A 16,955-nucleotide genomic window follows, 5' to 3' on the forward strand; every position below is an offset into this window, starting at 1 on the left:
TTATGCCCATTCCTAAAAGATGACTCATATTAGTAAGATCTTTCTTACCAGTCAATAAAAGTCTTGTACAGATGAAAATGTTCAGTATTTTTTTTAAATTCTAATACTGAAACACACTTCTCTAATTTTTCAATGTCTCTAATACTTTTTAAAACTTTATTTTAAAATAATTATTTATTCCCAGGTGATTCAGCCTTTAAAAACTCTAATAAATCATTGCTTGAAATAAAAACTACAGCCACAGATTAAAGAAAGCATTTTTTTTTTTTACCAACTTGCTCTTCAGAGTCTGTGAAGAAACATGTAACCAACAAAATATTTTTTTAATCTTTATTGTTAAAAGTATTACATGTCTCCTTTTCCCTCCATTGACCCCTTCTAGCTACATGCCTTAACCACCCTATTGTTAAAAAAAATAATTTTAAATGCAATCCTTCCCTTTATGTGGATAGTTTTATTCTTCAAGAATTGTAATATTCTACTTTTATACCATTTAAAAAGCAATAAGAATAATTACATCAAATATATAACAGTAAAATGATTCTGTGTAAATAAAGTATAATTGTACTCGAACTTAAGAATTTATTACTTACTGTGCTTTTATCCTTCAAAAGTTTTTCAATAACTTCAATTAACATTTCCTTCTGCTCTGGATCAAGGCTAAGACATAAAGAGAAAAGAACATACATTAAATTTTTTCCTTTAATTCTAACTTTATATGAAACTAACCATTTCAAAAATATTGAGAAACATTTAAAGAGGGAAGGGAAAGCAAGAATTATGTAAAGATAAGAATAGAAAATGAATTTAATGTAAAATGGGATGCTTTTTCTCCCAAATGTGACCTATTCTTTCTCTCCAAAGTTGCTCATATTAAATTCAGATACCAATAGCATTAAGAAAGTATTTAAATAACAAGTTCACTTCTTAAAAAAAGTAAGAAAACATTAAGTAACCTCTCACAGCCTGGAAGCCATCAGTCAGACATCTTTAACTGCAGCCTCTGCACTCACCAGCTATGAGCCTGGCTTCTGGCTGAGGGGTGCTCCCCCTGTGGGAGCACACTGACCACCAGGGAGAAGCTCCTGCATTGAGTGTTCCCTTGTGGTCAGTGCACATCATACCAACCAGCTGTTCTACCATTTGGTCGATTTGCATATTAAGCTTTTATGTCTGCAGGACCAGGCTAAAACCAGCTTTCCAACATCCTCCAAAGGGGCCCGGATTATAAAAGGGTGCAGGCCAGGCTGAGGAACTCCACCAGTGCATGATCAAGGCTGGGGAGGGATATGGGAGGTAGGTCAGCCGGGGAAGGACCGCAGGAGGGCTTCAGGGCATGTCTGCCCATCTTACTGCTGGACCCCAGCAGCAAGCTAACCTATCGGTTGGAGCATCTGTCCCCTGGTGGTCAGTGCACATCATAGTGACTAGTGCACATCATAGTTGACTGTCTGCCCCCTGGTGGTCAGAGCACATCATAGCAAATGACTCAGGAGCCTTAGCATATCATTAGCATATTATGCTTTGATTGGTTGAACCGACAACCAGACACTTAGCATATTAGGCTTTTATTATATAAGATATTTATTTTTATGTTTATTACTATTATAATTATCTGAATATTTAAATCTTTTCTTTCAAATTTCAGCCCCAGTCTTCCTTCTCAAGGAAGTCTTTTCCAACTAATGCCATTTCACTACATCTTTACATTATGAAACCCCATATGTAATTTCTGAGCCCTAACCTATTACAGGTATTGTTAGTGTGCCTTTGTATGTACATATATATCATGTTAATATCATATTCAATTATAGATTGCCTTTTATTATTTAGCATATGTTTGATTTTTTCCCTCAAATGTGTGTAATACGTCTACTTTTTTTTTTATATATATTTTATACATATTTCAGAACACCAGGAACCAAAATAATATTGACAAAAGCTTGTGGAATTAATAGTAACAGAAAAGAATACCAGAGCTTGGACAGAGAGAATCCAAGATGGCTGCACAGGTAAACACCTAGCCGCAGCCGCACACAACAATTTCAATAAAATACAACTAAAATATAAAATGGACATTACCCAGAATTACAGGAAAGTCAACTGACTGGAAATTCTACAACGAGAAGCAAGGAAAAAACCAGAAGGAAGAGCGGAGGAGCTGTAGAAGCCTAAGGTACGGAGACACGCGGTGCGCGCGGAGAGGCAGTCCCAGAGACGCGCACATTGTGCGCAGAGGACGGACTGTTGACTCTGCTGCCAGGTTGCCCTGGTGGGAAGGAGACAAAGGCTCCGGACTGTGCTGGGCCCCAGTTCCGACTCCTCTGAACCCCAGTTCTAGGCCAGACCCCGGGGACCCAGGCTCAAACAGAGGGAGCTGGGGTGTAAGGCGGAACCCCGGGGGAGCGGTGAAAGGAGGTCCCGGAGGCGCGCACATTGCGCGCAGAGAAGGAACGGTTGGCTGTGCCGCGGGATTGCCCTGGCGGGAAGGAGAAGGGGCTCCAGACTGCTCTGAATGCCACCTCCAACTCCACTTCCAACTGAATTGAACCTCAGTTCCGGGCTCATTGGGGGAGAGACTAGACTGTTTGGTAGCAGGCTAAACTCGAGGGCACCTTTCTCTCAGAGGTGCTTGCAGCGAGTACTGCAGGACCTTGAGACTCAGGAGCCGCATAGGGCGGGGCTGACGGAAACCAAGGCTGTAGGCTCCACCCTGAAACATCAGGGAAGCTGCGAAAATGCGACAACGAAATAGATCACAAACAAAAGAAATGGAGGACAAAAAGCGACTGAATATAGAATTCAAAAACCACACTTATAAGGTTGTTCAAGAATCTCCTAGAAAAGGCCGATAAAATAAATGAGACCTATGAGAATATGAAAAGGGATCAACTAGAAATAATAAGGGATCAACAAAAATTAATAAGGAATCAACAAGAAATAATAAGGGATCAACAAGAAATAAAGAATACATTGTCTGAAATAAAAAATATTATAGAGAGTCCTAAAAACAGAATGGAAGATCGCAAGAATCAAGTCAAAGGTTTGGAACATAAAGAGCCAGAAGACACTCCTCCGCAGAAGCAAGAAGGCAAGAGAATCCAGAAAATTGAAGATAATGTAAGAAACCTCTGGGACAACTTCAAGTGAACCAACATCAGAATTATGGGGGTCCCAGAAGATGAGAGAGAGCAAGATATCGAAAACATACTGAAAGAAATAGTGACAGAAAACTTCCCCCACCTGGTGAAAGAATTAGATTTACAAGTCCAAGAAGCGCACAGAACTCCAAACAAAAGGAATCCAAATAAGACCACACCAAGACAAATCATAATTAAAATTCCAAGAGCAAAAGACAAAGAGAAAATATTAAAAGCAGCAAGAGCAAAGCAGGTAGTTACCTAAAAAGGAGCACCTATATGATTGTCAGCTGATTTCTCAACAGAAACCATGCAGGCCAGACAGGAATGGCAAGAAATATTCAAGGTGATGAATAGTAAGAACCTACAGCCAAAAATAATCTATCCAGCAAAACTATCACTCAGAATTGAAGGCCGGATAAAGAGCTTCACTAATAAAAAAAAGCTAAAGGAGTTCATCACCACCAAACCAAAATTATATGAATTACTGAAGAGGGTTCTTTCGGAAGAGAAAGTAAATAAAGATAAAAATTATGACCAACAAATACGTAACTATCAACAAGTGAATCTAAAAACCAAGGAAATTAAAAAAAAATCTGATGAACAATATTAACTGTTGAGTATAATAGAATCAGAGGTATGGAAGGGGAGTGAACTGACAATTCTTGGGGAAAAGGGGAGAGGAGGATATAAATTGTGCACCTATGGATGAGGACAATGTGGGGTGGGGAAAGGGCAGAGGGTGGGGTGGGAACCTGGTGGAGGAGAGCAATGGAGGGGGGGGGGGAAGAGGAACATTTGTAATAATATGAACAATAAAGATTTATTTTTTAAAAAATCAATAAAATATATTTAAACAAAAAAAAGAATACCAAATTATTGCAGATAGTATTATTTTTACTTAAACAATATATTTATCACTGAGATCAAGAAGTGTATGGTATTTTATTTTTTTAATTTTTTAAAATATATTTTATTGATTTTTTACAGAGAGGAAGGGAGAGGAATAGAAGAGTTAGAAACATTGATGAGAGAGAAACATTGATCAGCTGCATCCTGCACCCTCCCCACTAGGGATGTGCCCACAACCAAGGTACATGCCCTTGCATGGAATCGAACCTGGGACCCTTGAGTCCGCAGGCTGACACGCTATCCACTGAGCCAAACAGGTTAGGCAAGAAGTGTATGGTATTTTAATAAGTATCATAGAAATATGGTATGGAGCTATATTTTTAAAAATATTTATTAATATATATCTGGGAAAGAATCAGACAAAGAAGGAAACTGCAGGACCAAAGATGAAGAAAGGGAAACAAAGCGAATTGAGAAGATAACATACTTACGATTCCTACCCTACAGTAAACTGAAAATAATAATAGTTTTCTATAATATATGTTTATGTGTACATGAGAGGTAGACCATATAAATAAGAATTTAAATTCTGATTATTTTTAAGTTATAAAATCTATAAAGTATTATAGGCCTTAACAGGCTCACCAGTAAAACCTGTGTAGGGTCTCTATAACCTAAACAAGTTGTCTAAAGAATTTTGTGGTGGGGAAAACATAGTCACTCTTTTAACTCCTTCAAATCACTACTTAATATAAGAACTGAGTAAAGAGCTAAAAAAAAAAAAAAAAAGAAAGAAAATAGGCCTCCACAGATTATAGAGCATTCCATATGATATTAGAAACATTTGGCATTGTTAACAAGGCACCTACCTGTACAACTTTTGTATTGCATGGGCTGCATTCTTCCTAACATATGGTGATAAATCAGCAGAAGCTTCCTTAATAGCGAGCATCATAATAGGTACAATAATTGGCACTCTAATACTCGACAGAACTCTCAAAGCACTTGCACGAATTAGCTGATTTGGATCCTAAAAATTATGCAAAAATATTCATCAAAATTTCAAGTTTACAGTATTTCAAAGACATCTTTATAGTTAATAGATGCTTAAAGGATGCAATGCAAAAATAGCAGGGGGAAAGCTACTTAATTTACAATAAACAATCAGTATATGGAAATTGGTTAAAAAAAAAGGATTAATAAATGTTTATTTCTCTGAATAATGTTTTAATAAGAAAAATAATGGTGATAATACTTGTTAATCATTTATTACTAAACATACTAGGTTTTTGAGTTTCATAATAATAAAATGGTACAGGACTTAAGTTTTGACTTTAAATGTCATGTTCCCTCTTTGTACACTTTCAACAACTAGTTAGTATAATGATGAAGAGTTCTCTGATGCATGGTAATCATTATACAAACTGAAACATACAGGGCAAGGTCCAGTTGGTTATATAAATTATTTTCTAAGGGTATTGAATAAGCACTGTGAGAGGCCTTTTAACTCTTTCAAAACACTACTGCGCCATTTAGTGAATTATTGCTCCACTTCTTTAAATGACACATCTTCAACTGTGCACAAACCTTGTAGCTATTTGCCTGCTCACTCTATTATTTACCTTCAGAGCTCGCTGAAAAGTACTTATGGACAAGAGTGCCAGATCCTGCTGTTCTTCAGCATATCGAACCAGGTAAACATATACTAACTTCTTGATCTGTTAAAAAAAAAAAAAAAAAATCATTTAATCCTAGCCAGAGTGAAAATTAAAATTCAGTATTTTCTATACCATAATCCATTCTTAATTTCCTTGAAGTAAATAAATGAGCCTGGTCATGGCTTATATTATAAAATAAAGATGAATACTGGGTGGATTAAAAATAGTTCTCATATAGAAAATAATACAATAATTAATAAATACTAATACAAGAATTACACTGTTTCATGTACTCACAACTGTAAACCTACTTCTGCTACACCCTATATATATTATAGGATAATGAATGGTAGAAAAAGCTTGTGAAATAGGAATTTTAATAATCCAATCTATAATAATAACATCCTACCAAGGTGTTAAAAAAAAGTCCTTGAGCAAAACTCATAAGACTATTCAAATATTAACTGAACTACAAAAATAATTTCAAAATGAGGGATACAAATAATACACAGAACTTGAGTTCTGCGTACTAATTATATGGTGTGGTGGATTATGTTTCTTCATCTGTCATAGATGATGAAGCTCCAAATCTATTTCTATGGTAATATTCACAGCCCAATATATATATATAGTATCTTCAGCTCAGTAAGAATAACATGTGACAAAAATGCCAAAGGATGGAAGTGTGTTCAGAAAAGTGTTTTTAAAGACAATTTAATTGCTTTATAACAAAACTATGATAAACAGAAAAATTAAATGAAAATCAGAATTTGATTTGAAATCCATCAATTGCCTCCTTCTGGCACTGCTCATAGCCTGTATCTCCCTTTCAAATATCTTCAGATACCACTTCCTGATTAATTTCCTTATATATCAGTATAGTGCATTCCTAAAAGTTTATGGAATGCTCAGAGAGAATGAGAAATTAACGTAAGTCATTAAAAATAGCTGGAATTGATGCTGAAAAGGAAAATCAGTGCTACACTGGGCCACATATTATATCATACTAACTAATCTGGACTATTTTAAAGACAACTGCATGGCCTCCCTTTCTTCCCACTCCAATTTGCCTTCACATAGCATAGTTTTTGAGTTTCTTTACCATCTTTTTTGCTCCCTTCTGAACTCACTCCAATTTGTCTATATTTCTTTCAGTATGACATTCTAAACTACAAATTAAGGTTAAGAACAAACTATTTAAGACTTTGTTCCAGATGAGGTGCTTCCAGTGATACAACTAATTCTTAATTACAACAACACACCTTTTCCAAATGTTCTACTGACTAAATCAAGCCACACTTGAAACTGTCCTGGTGAGGTTTTTTTTCTTTCTTTTTATTTTAAAAGAAAGGCAAGATCTTACATTTACCTATAGAAATGTTCAACAACTTAAATTCAACCCGTCACGGCATCCTAAGGTAATTTTAGACCTTAATTTGTAATCTGACCTATTTTGTTGCTCTTTAAAATTTTATTAGCACGAGTGAAAACTTAATGAGCATACTTTCTATATCATTATTATTAATAAAACTCACTAAATGAACAAACTTTTGCAAGTCAACCAATCTGTTACAGCTCCTTGCTTCTAAGCATTAGCCAATCAAGAACAAACTCACTCCTAAAAACAACCACATCTCTGAATGCCAATCAATCAATTAATGGATGATCTCACATCTACATATGTTATTAACCCACGTAAGCCCCTGAAAGACTATGAACCTTTTTTTTAATGAACCCTTTAAATAATCTCTTAGAACCAATGATCTTACACAAAAATACAAATGGATTCCAAAAATTATGTGTATATAAGATGGCAACCAAATGATCCAAAATATACCCAATGTTTTAGATTTTATTAAATAAAAATATGTTTTAAAAATTCTTAAATTACAGTTTAAGAAACATTCATCAAATTATTTGAGGTATTGATGATTTTCTCCCCAACCAGATTTTAAAGTTCCTAAGATTACAACTGAATCAAAAAACAATTAACATTGGCAGGTTAACTAATTTATATATAGCAATTTCAAAATATCAAATTAACACACAAGATGTATTTATATAAGATTGTTTCTCAAATCAACTTTAGAATGAACACGAGGTTACTTAGCACAGAAATCATTCCTTATTTATCTCTATATTTCCAGTACCTATCAGTGTACCTATCACAATGCCTGGCATATTGTAAGAGCTGAATGAAACATCACAGCCCACTGGTAGACTGAAAAAAATTAAAACATTTCTCATAGATTGCTACATCTAGGGTCTAACTTACCACCAATGGTTATAATTCATATCTTTTCAGATGTTTAGGAGGACACCAACATACTGTGAAGAAATGATAGGTATTATAAAGATTGCCTCTAAAGTCTTTAACTTGTAGGGTTTTAAAAAATTAATGACTTTGAATATTCTTTCTCCTAACTAATTATATTCAGTCCATAGTTTTCTGGAAAGTTTTGAAAGAATGGGTCCACCCATTCCCTCAGCCTCTTGTGATTTCTTACTTAACACCTTTATTTACCAAATAATTGGTATAGCCAACTTTTAAAGCTGAATTATAAACTCCAGAATATATCCAGAAGTTTATATTGGCAACACTGAAACATTCAGAACCACAGCTAGTAGGTATTGCTATAATTATCCACTATTATAGAAGGATTCTGTGACCGTTACAGCAAAAAGCATAACAATATTAAATCACAGAAGGTTGCAAAACACTAAATTTGTTCTAGTTCTGTTATAAGAATCAATCAATACTGACCACAAGAGGCCTATGCGCTGACTGGCTGCAGGTGTGCAGAGAAAACCTACTTTCCCTGAAACCATTCTGTGACCAGAAATGGGAGTACTTAAAGCTCCGTGACTACACCATTTTCTGATCAGTTACTTTCATTCAATGTTACAACACTCCTTGCTGTAAAGCTAATCATAGCAGAGCCCCAGTAGGCTGGAAGAACACAGGCAGAACTGTTTAATTAGTTTATCAATACTAGTACATCAAACTTCATGAGTTATTGACTAAACCTTTGATTATTTTTGTACTATAACCACCGACTGCTTACTAGGTCACTCTTGGCATCATTTAACATCAAATGGCAGATGACGTATAGCTCAACTGTGTGTCTAAGGCAGCAGTTACTTATAAAAATGAATTTTGCACTTGATAGCAATAAAATATAAATCCTCTTAAGAAGCTTATGTCAATTTTCCGACAACATTAGAAGATTAAACATGTTTCAAAAATAACAAAGTATTTCAATAAAAAAAGGAATTCAAACAAATAGACTAGTAATTATGCTTATAGTGACATTTTGTTGCAAAACATTATGCAACAAACCAGAATCTGATTGTAAATGAAAATAATGAACAAATAGAAAAGTTCAACTATTATAACTATCTGAAAAGTACAAACAACTTTGAATGAACAATAACTAGTATAGAATTTTCTGTTTGCAACAAGAAGACTATAAGTTCAAGGAGAACTAATTTATTGACTACAGATTTCTAAGGACATGGTCATTTCTACCCATACCCTATCTAATAATCCTATCCTATCTAATAAAAGAGTAATAGTCAAATTGACCATCACTCCACCTCACAAGATGGCTGCCCCAATGTGGTCAAAGATGGCCACCACAAGATGGCCAGCAAGGGAGGGCAGTTAGGAGCAATCAAGCCTGCAGGGGAGGTCAGTTAGGGATGACCAGGCCAGTAGAGGAGGGAAATTGGGGGCGACCAGACCTGCAGGGAAGGGCAGTTGGGGTGAACCCAGGCCTGCAGGGGAGGGCAGTCAGAGGCAATCAGGCTGGCAGGGGAGTGGTTAAGGCAGTGTTTCTCAACCTTTCTAATGCCGCGACCCCTTAATACAGTTCCCCATGTTGTGGTGACCCCCAACCATAAAATTATTTTCGTTGCTACTTCATAACCATAATTTTGCTACTGTTATGAATCGTAATGTAAATACCTGTGTTTTCTGATGGTCTTAGGCTCTACAGACGACCCATAGGTTGAGAACTGCTGCTGTAGAGCCTAAGACGATCAGAAAACACGGATATTTACATTACGATTCATAACAGTAGCAAAATTATGGTTATGAAGTAGCAACGAAAATAATTTTATGGTTGGGGGTCACCACAACATGGGGAACTGTATTAAGGGGTCGCGGCATTAGAAAGGTTGAGAACCACTGGGTTAGGGGGTGATCAGGCTGGCAGGCAGAAGTGATTAGGGGCAATCAGGAAGGCAGGCAGGTGAGCAGTTGGGAGCCAGCAGTCCTGGATTGTGAGAGGGATGTTCCAGATTGGAGAGGGTGCAGGTTGGGCTGAGGGACAATACCCCTCCCTCCATGCACAAATTTTGTGCACCGGGCCTCTAGTTTAAAACAAAAAATTTATACCAAAGCCAGATCCCTCCCAAAGGACAGCTAATACCAGATATTGATTAGAGGTTGAACTAAGGTGTAAAAAGGAAGAAGGAATCAAACAGGAAGGCTGGCTCTAAAAAGGGAATGGTCTGAGACTGGTTCTGAAGCCAACTTACTTGGCTTTGAACTCTTGCTGTTCCACATACTATAATAGTTGTGTGACCATGGTCAAATAATTTAACCTCTCTGCTACCTTGTCCTCATAGATTGGAGAATGTTAACAACTTAATGCAAATAAATTGACAACCTAGATGAAATGAATAAATTTCTTGAATGACAAATTACCAACATTGATCCAAGAAGAAATAGAAAGTGAAATAGTCCTATGTTAGAAGTCCACAAGACTATCTTAAGGCTTGATGATTTGCTAGAAGAACTCAAAGGGCTCAGAAAGTTGTTATACTCAGGGTTATGGTTCATTAGAGCAAAAGTAAAATCTGTCAAAGTATCCCAAGATCTCTTCTGCCAGTGGAGTCACCTAAGACCTGCTTAATTCCTTCAGCAACAAATTATAAATAATAAATAAAAATAAATTTAAAAAAATGTATAAAGAGCTGACCACTAGAACTTTGTAAGACAGATTGTCCAGGCTTTTTTTTTTTAGGGATCATGTAGGTGCTGTACACCTAATGCACATACACTGTCATCAGTATCTATGACATTAGTAACTAAAGCTTCTGAGCATAGAAGGAAAGCAAATTTTCACCATAAATCACATGTTTAGTATAAATGAATGGGCAAACTGGTATACCATGGCTCAAGACCCCAGGCTTGTAAGATACTCTTATCAGGCAGAACAGTCCAAGAGCTCAGAAATAAGGATGTACAGGTAGATCAATGAAACAGAAAAAAAGTTCAAAAATATAATCAAGGATTTTTCACAAAAATGGCAAGGTAATTCAATGGGAAAAAGATATAATCTTTTTAATAAATGATACCAGAATAACCCAATATCTAGGGGTCTGGGGGCAGGGGGATCTCAAATCTTACCTCACACCACAGAAAGTCTGTTTACAATTTGGGCCTCACTGGTATCTGGGAATTTCAATTTTAGGGATATTCCCTCATTCCCTAACTAATAAGTGTGCTTTACACACAAACAATATGGTTTGCGCTAAATATCTGCTCTCTTTCTGGGAGTCTGGAATTTTGGTATATGCTAAGCAGTTGATGCTTACATGAACAACCCTCAGTGAAAGACTTGGGCACTAAGTCTCTAATGAGCTTTCCTAGTAGACAATGCTTCACACATTTTATTACAACTGATGCTGAAAGAATTGATTGTCACTGGGAAAATCACTAGAAAAGGATTCTTGGAAGTTTGCATCTGGTTTCCTCTAGACTTCGTCCTATCCATCTCTTTTAGTACCAGCTTTTGTTATGCATCTTTTTTTAATAATAACTATGAGTGCAACCACATCCTGATTCCTATGAATCTTCCCAATGAGTCATCAAATCTGTGGGGCATCTTGGAAACCCCACCATGACATGGATCTAAATGTCGAGAAAATTAGTAAACTTTTATTTTTATTTTTTAATATATATTTTATTGATTGCAGAGAGGAAGGCAGAGGGAGGGAGAGAAGAATCAATGGAGAGAGGGAATTATTGATTGGCTGCATCCTGCATGCCCCTAGTGGGGATCAATCTTGAAACCCAAGCATGTGCCCTTGACCAGAATCAAACTCAGAACTCTTCAATCCACAGTCCAATGCTCTATCCACTGAGCCAAACCAGCTAGGGGGGAAAAATTAAACTTTTAGAAAAAAAAAACAGGAGAAATCTTTGTGACAATAAGTTAGGAAAAACTTCTTAAACAGGTCATAAAATGGCCTGAATTATCACTGAAAAAAATCAGTACAATGGACTTTATCAAAATCAAATGTTTGACTTTTAGAAGACATTAGAAAACAAAAAGGAAAGCCACAGACCAGGAGAAAATAAATAATAGTGAACAACCATCTATTTGACAAATGGCTTGTGTCAGAATATATAAAGAATGCTTACACTTCAATAAGACAAAAAAGTAAAAACAGGCTAAAGACTTGAACAAATATTTTTTTAAAAAGCTTATCCTCACCTAAGAATATTTTTTTATTGATTGTTCTTGAAAGAGAAACACTGACCAGTTGCCTCCTATGCATGCCCCTACTGGGAATCACACTGACAACCTAGTTATATGTCCTGACCGCAAATCAAACCTGCCACCTTTTGGTGCTTGGGAAGATGCTCCAACCAATTGAGCCCCCTGGACAAGGCAAACAAATATTTTAGAAAAGAAGATATATGACTGACCATTAAGATTATTAAAAGATGATGAACATCACCAAATATCCAGAAAGTTGCAATTAAAAGCACAATGAAGTTACCATAAAGTCTAACAAGATCAAGTGTTGAAATAGATGCAAACCAGCTGGAGCTCTTCATAAATTGCTGGTTGGGATGCATCAGCCACTTGCACCATTTTCTAAAAATTAAACACATACTTCCCAGAAAATGCAACAAACCTACTCCCCAATATTTACACAAGTAAATTTAAAATATATACTCACACAAAGCATTTAATTCAATCCAATTTTATTTCAACTGATAAATTTTAAAACTATGAGATATCCAGATTACAGCAAAAAGAAACAAAATGTGAACACACAAAACAGCATAGATGAATCAGTTTCCTAAGTAAAATAAGTCAAACACGAGATTCCATATTGTACTGTATAATTCGATATATAAGAAATTCTAGAACAGCAAAAACATAGTGACAAAAAACAGGTACAACACCATTCACAAAAATGAACTCAAAATAGATTGCAGTCCTTTATATAAAAGCTAAAACTATAAAATTGTTTGGAAAAAGACAAGTATAAATCTTCATGACTTTGAATTTAACATCGGTTTCTTAGATATAGTCACTAAAGCTTAAACAAGCAAAGAAAAATTAGATCCACTCACATCGATCCACTCAGTTCTGCCCAGGACGTGAAATCATCCCTTTATCCCGCTTATGCATACTGCAGTCACATCATAGTTACCAACTGACTGTTGAAGTATCAACAACAGGTTATTATTATATTAAGTTATTATTTCACTTAATAATAACCCCAAAGCCATTCACTTCACTTTTATTACAGTATATTGCTATCATTGTTCTGTTATATATACTACTAGTGGCCCAGTGCACGAAATTCGTGCATGGGGGAGGGGGTAAAGTCCCTCAGCCCAGCCTGCACCCTCTCCAATCGGGGACGCTTTGGGGAATGTCTAAACTGGCAGTCAACATTCCTCTCACAATCTGGGACCATTGGCTCCTAACCACTCACTCCTAACTGCCTCTGCCTGCCTGCCTGATCACCCTAACTTCTCTGCCTGCCTGCCTGATCACCCCTAACTGCCTCTGATCATCCCTAACTGTCCTCCCCTGCCAACCTAATCTTGCCCCCAACTACTCCCCAGCCGACCTCATCTCACCCCCAACTGCCCAACACTGCCGGCCTGATCTCACCCCCAACTGCCCTCCTCGGCCAGCCTGATCTCACCCCCAACTGCTCTCCCCTGCCAGCCTCATCGCCACTAAGGGCCCCTGCCTTGGCCCCCACCACCATGGCTTTGTCCAACAGTCAGACATCCGGAAGATGGCCAGTCAATCTGGTCTAATTAGCATATTACGCTTTTAGTAATATAGACAGGTTATATAGAATAGGATTGCTTAAATGGGGGGAGCCTTTTTCATCAGGAGGAGATGCTCTTGGCAGACAAAAATACATAATCCCTTTATCTATCCACACGTGTCAAACACAAGGCCCGAGGGCCAAATCCAGCCCGCCAGGCCTTGCAATGTGGCCCGCACCGCGCTGTCATCACTGCACTCCGCTGTCAGTTTATGACATTGTCAGTTTATGACTGTTCAGTAAACCATTCGGCCCGCGATTTAGGCTGGATTTTAGATTTTGGCCCCTTCTCTGATTGAGTTCGACACCCCTAACAGCCATATGCACTATATTGCCAAACTGGTTATTAAAAAAAATGAACCGCTTTCTTACACCTTACACCAAACAGTGTTGTCCTTAAAACCCCTCCTAAGCCCCCACCTTAGGTTGTACCTTCCCAGTTCAACCAGATTATGCGTCAAAAGCTACAACTCCTAGGCCGCCTTTGGCTCCTCACACTTCACCCAGATTTGGCTCTGATTCATCGGTTTCTATGCCAGTCAGCATCAAAAGCTCTGCCTCCTAGGCAACTACTGGCTTCTCACACTTCATCCAGATTTTGTTCTGATTGGTTGGTGCCAGTCAGTATCTCCGGGCCTATCAATGGGCCTGATCAGAGAGGTAGGCCTGATCAGCAGCCCAAGTGGAGGCCCAAGAGAAAGAGAGAGGCAAGGACTGATCAACAGCTGCCATGGAGGGTATGGATTAGACCTTGCTTCTCTCTCCAGGTCCCTCTTTGGGCCTAATCTGCAGCCCTCACAGCAGTCAGTGGTGGATCACGGCGCCTGCAGGAGCAGGCAGTCCGGTTGAGCCTTCAGTCGTTTTGGATGTTCCAGACCCTGGGTTTTTATATATTAGGATTAGTTATTGCAGTTAATTTCTTACTGTGCCTAATTAAACTTTAACATGAGTATGTATGAATAGAAAAAAATACAGTATAAATAGGATTTGGTGCTATCTGTGGTTTCAGGCGTCTAAGGGGGCAGGGAGCGGGAAGAGCAGTGTATAATGTCATTTGAAAATAGATTGTGGTAACTTAAAGATATATATTGTACCTAGTGCTTAACTGTAATAAGTTAAAGATATACACTGTATACCCCAGACTAAATACCTACTGAATATATAAACAAAACAAAGAGATATAACTTTAAGGATATTAATAATACTTGATTATAAGGGGAAAAAACTTTCTATATTCTTAATTTCTACCTATTATACTCCATTTATGTGCACCAAAAACATCTTTCCCAATGCCACCAGGTCCTTGAAAATATTCTTTAGTGGAGACTGTTCCTTCTCTCAAACTTTGCAGACTCAAAAGGAGGACCAGGCATATTCCTTGATGCTCACAGTTGCTAACAATGCACAAATAGGAGGCATGTGTGCTGGCATTTTGAATTTTATACAGATATTACTACTTCCTACTAAGTAAACATACCTTCCCCAGAATCAGCAAAAACCTAGTGATACTTAAATATCTTATGGTGCATATTAAGTAAAAGCATATTATTCTTTTCCTAAAAAGAAAATCATGAAAATTATGAACCAAAACAGTACCTCAATATTTTTACTGGCCACATTCTTCACAACAGCAGGAAACAGTTCAGATGCATTTTTCCCTTTTGCAATCATCTAAAGAATAAAAGTGAAATATGAGGGCTGAAACTTCTTTTAACTTATTCATAATTAGTATCCCTCTTTGTAGGAAGTCAAACTATTGTTGTATATAATCTACTTGTCTGCAAAATAATCAGTTATTTTTATCTCATAGGAGAAAGATTTTGATATAAAGAGGGAAATCAAAACATAGAAAATATAAAATTAGAACTCAAATTTCTGAATTTCAACACTTCAATATTTCTTCCAAAACATTTTAGACAAGTAATTTTAAGTTAATATTGAAAAGCAAATGGCATGTTCAATTTGATATTCATATTTTTTAATATGTATATTTAATACAATTAGTACATCATTTTCCAAAAATTAAAATGATTTATTTTACTTACCCCAACGATCCGTTTCATAGCATCCAATTTAGCAGAATCTTTGTTGCTCTCCAACATTTGCTTTAGATCTTCATTCCTATATAAAAGAAAAAAAAATCCATATTTAGATTTTCACATAACAAAGCTATTAAAATAAATCATTTTCATAAGAATTAGAAATATGATGGGCAATGTTAAGTTAGGGCATTCTTATTTATAACTAGAGGCCCAGTGCACAAATTCGTGCATAGGTGGGTCCCTCGGCCAGACCCGCAATCAGGGCCGATTGGGGCCATGGGAGGTTGGCCGGCCAGGGGGAGGGGCCACAGGAGGTTGGCTGTGGGAGCACACTGACCACCAGCGGATAGCTCCTGCATTGAGCATCTGCCCATGGTGGTCAGTGCATGTCATAGTGACCAGTCAATCAGTCATTCAATCATTTGGTCATTTAGGCTTTTATATATATAGATTAGATATATATTTATCATCTTAAACCTACACAAAATAATATCAAGTGTTATGGTGCCATAAAGCCTACCAATTAAACAAAAAAATAAAACTGTATATCATTTCTGGGTAAAATATTAATGTAAACACATATTCTCTCATTCCAAAATTTCTTCTGTATAATCATCATTTAAAAAATAAGAAAAATCCTTGACTCAGCATTAAAATATTTTAATAAGCCAAAAAGTTAAAACTTTCTTCAGAATATCTCAAAAAAGAGCACTAATGAAAGAAAAGCTTTGTGTCATTTATACCATCCCTCCACTATCCCCCCAAAACCAGAATATGAATATGAAGGGAAATGCCAAATGACATTCACTAATTCAAAGAATTAAGTAAAGGCAATTTTAACATCTCAATTAGATACATAAGACAACTCTGATTAATATCCAGATAAATATGCTAAGTCAGAAAAGTTAATCCTAACATACTGCATTATTCCATTTACAAAACACTAGAGGCCTGGTGCACAAAATCTGTGCACTGGAAGGGGTAAGGAGGGCCTCAGTCCAGCCTGTGTCCTCTCGCAGTCCGGGAGCCCTCAGGGGATGTCCTACTGACGGCTTCAGCCAAGTGGGCCTAAGCCATCAGTAGGACATCCTTAGTGCTGCTGTGGAGGCAGGAGAGGCTTCAGCCAACACCACTGTGCTCACCATCTGTGAGCCCAGCTTCTGGCTGAG

General features: G+C 37.0%; 1 protein-coding gene across 1 annotated transcript in view; it reads right to left on the reverse strand.

The window, feature by feature from the left end:
• The window catches only part of AP3B1 (adaptor related protein complex 3 subunit beta 1), a 180,623-nt gene that overhangs the window by 140,636 nt on the left and 23,032 nt on the right, over positions 1-16,955 (reverse strand). The window contains exons 2-6 of the mRNA XM_084881262.1: positions 15,790-15,865; positions 15,341-15,415; positions 5,615-5,710; positions 4,862-5,022; positions 594-660 (exon numbers count right to left, since the gene is read on the reverse strand). Coding sequence (XP_084737388.1) covers positions 594-660; positions 4,862-5,022; positions 5,615-5,710; positions 15,341-15,415; positions 15,790-15,865 — 475 coding nt within the window. The remainder of the gene's footprint in view (positions 1-593; positions 661-4,861; positions 5,023-5,614; positions 5,711-15,340; positions 15,416-15,789; positions 15,866-16,955) is intronic.

Source organism: Pipistrellus hanaki, assembly GCF_964339955.1.
Source record: "Pipistrellus hanaki genome assembly, chromosome: 4".
Taxonomy (NCBI): domain Eukaryota; kingdom Metazoa; phylum Chordata; class Mammalia; order Chiroptera; family Vespertilionidae; genus Pipistrellus; species Pipistrellus hanaki.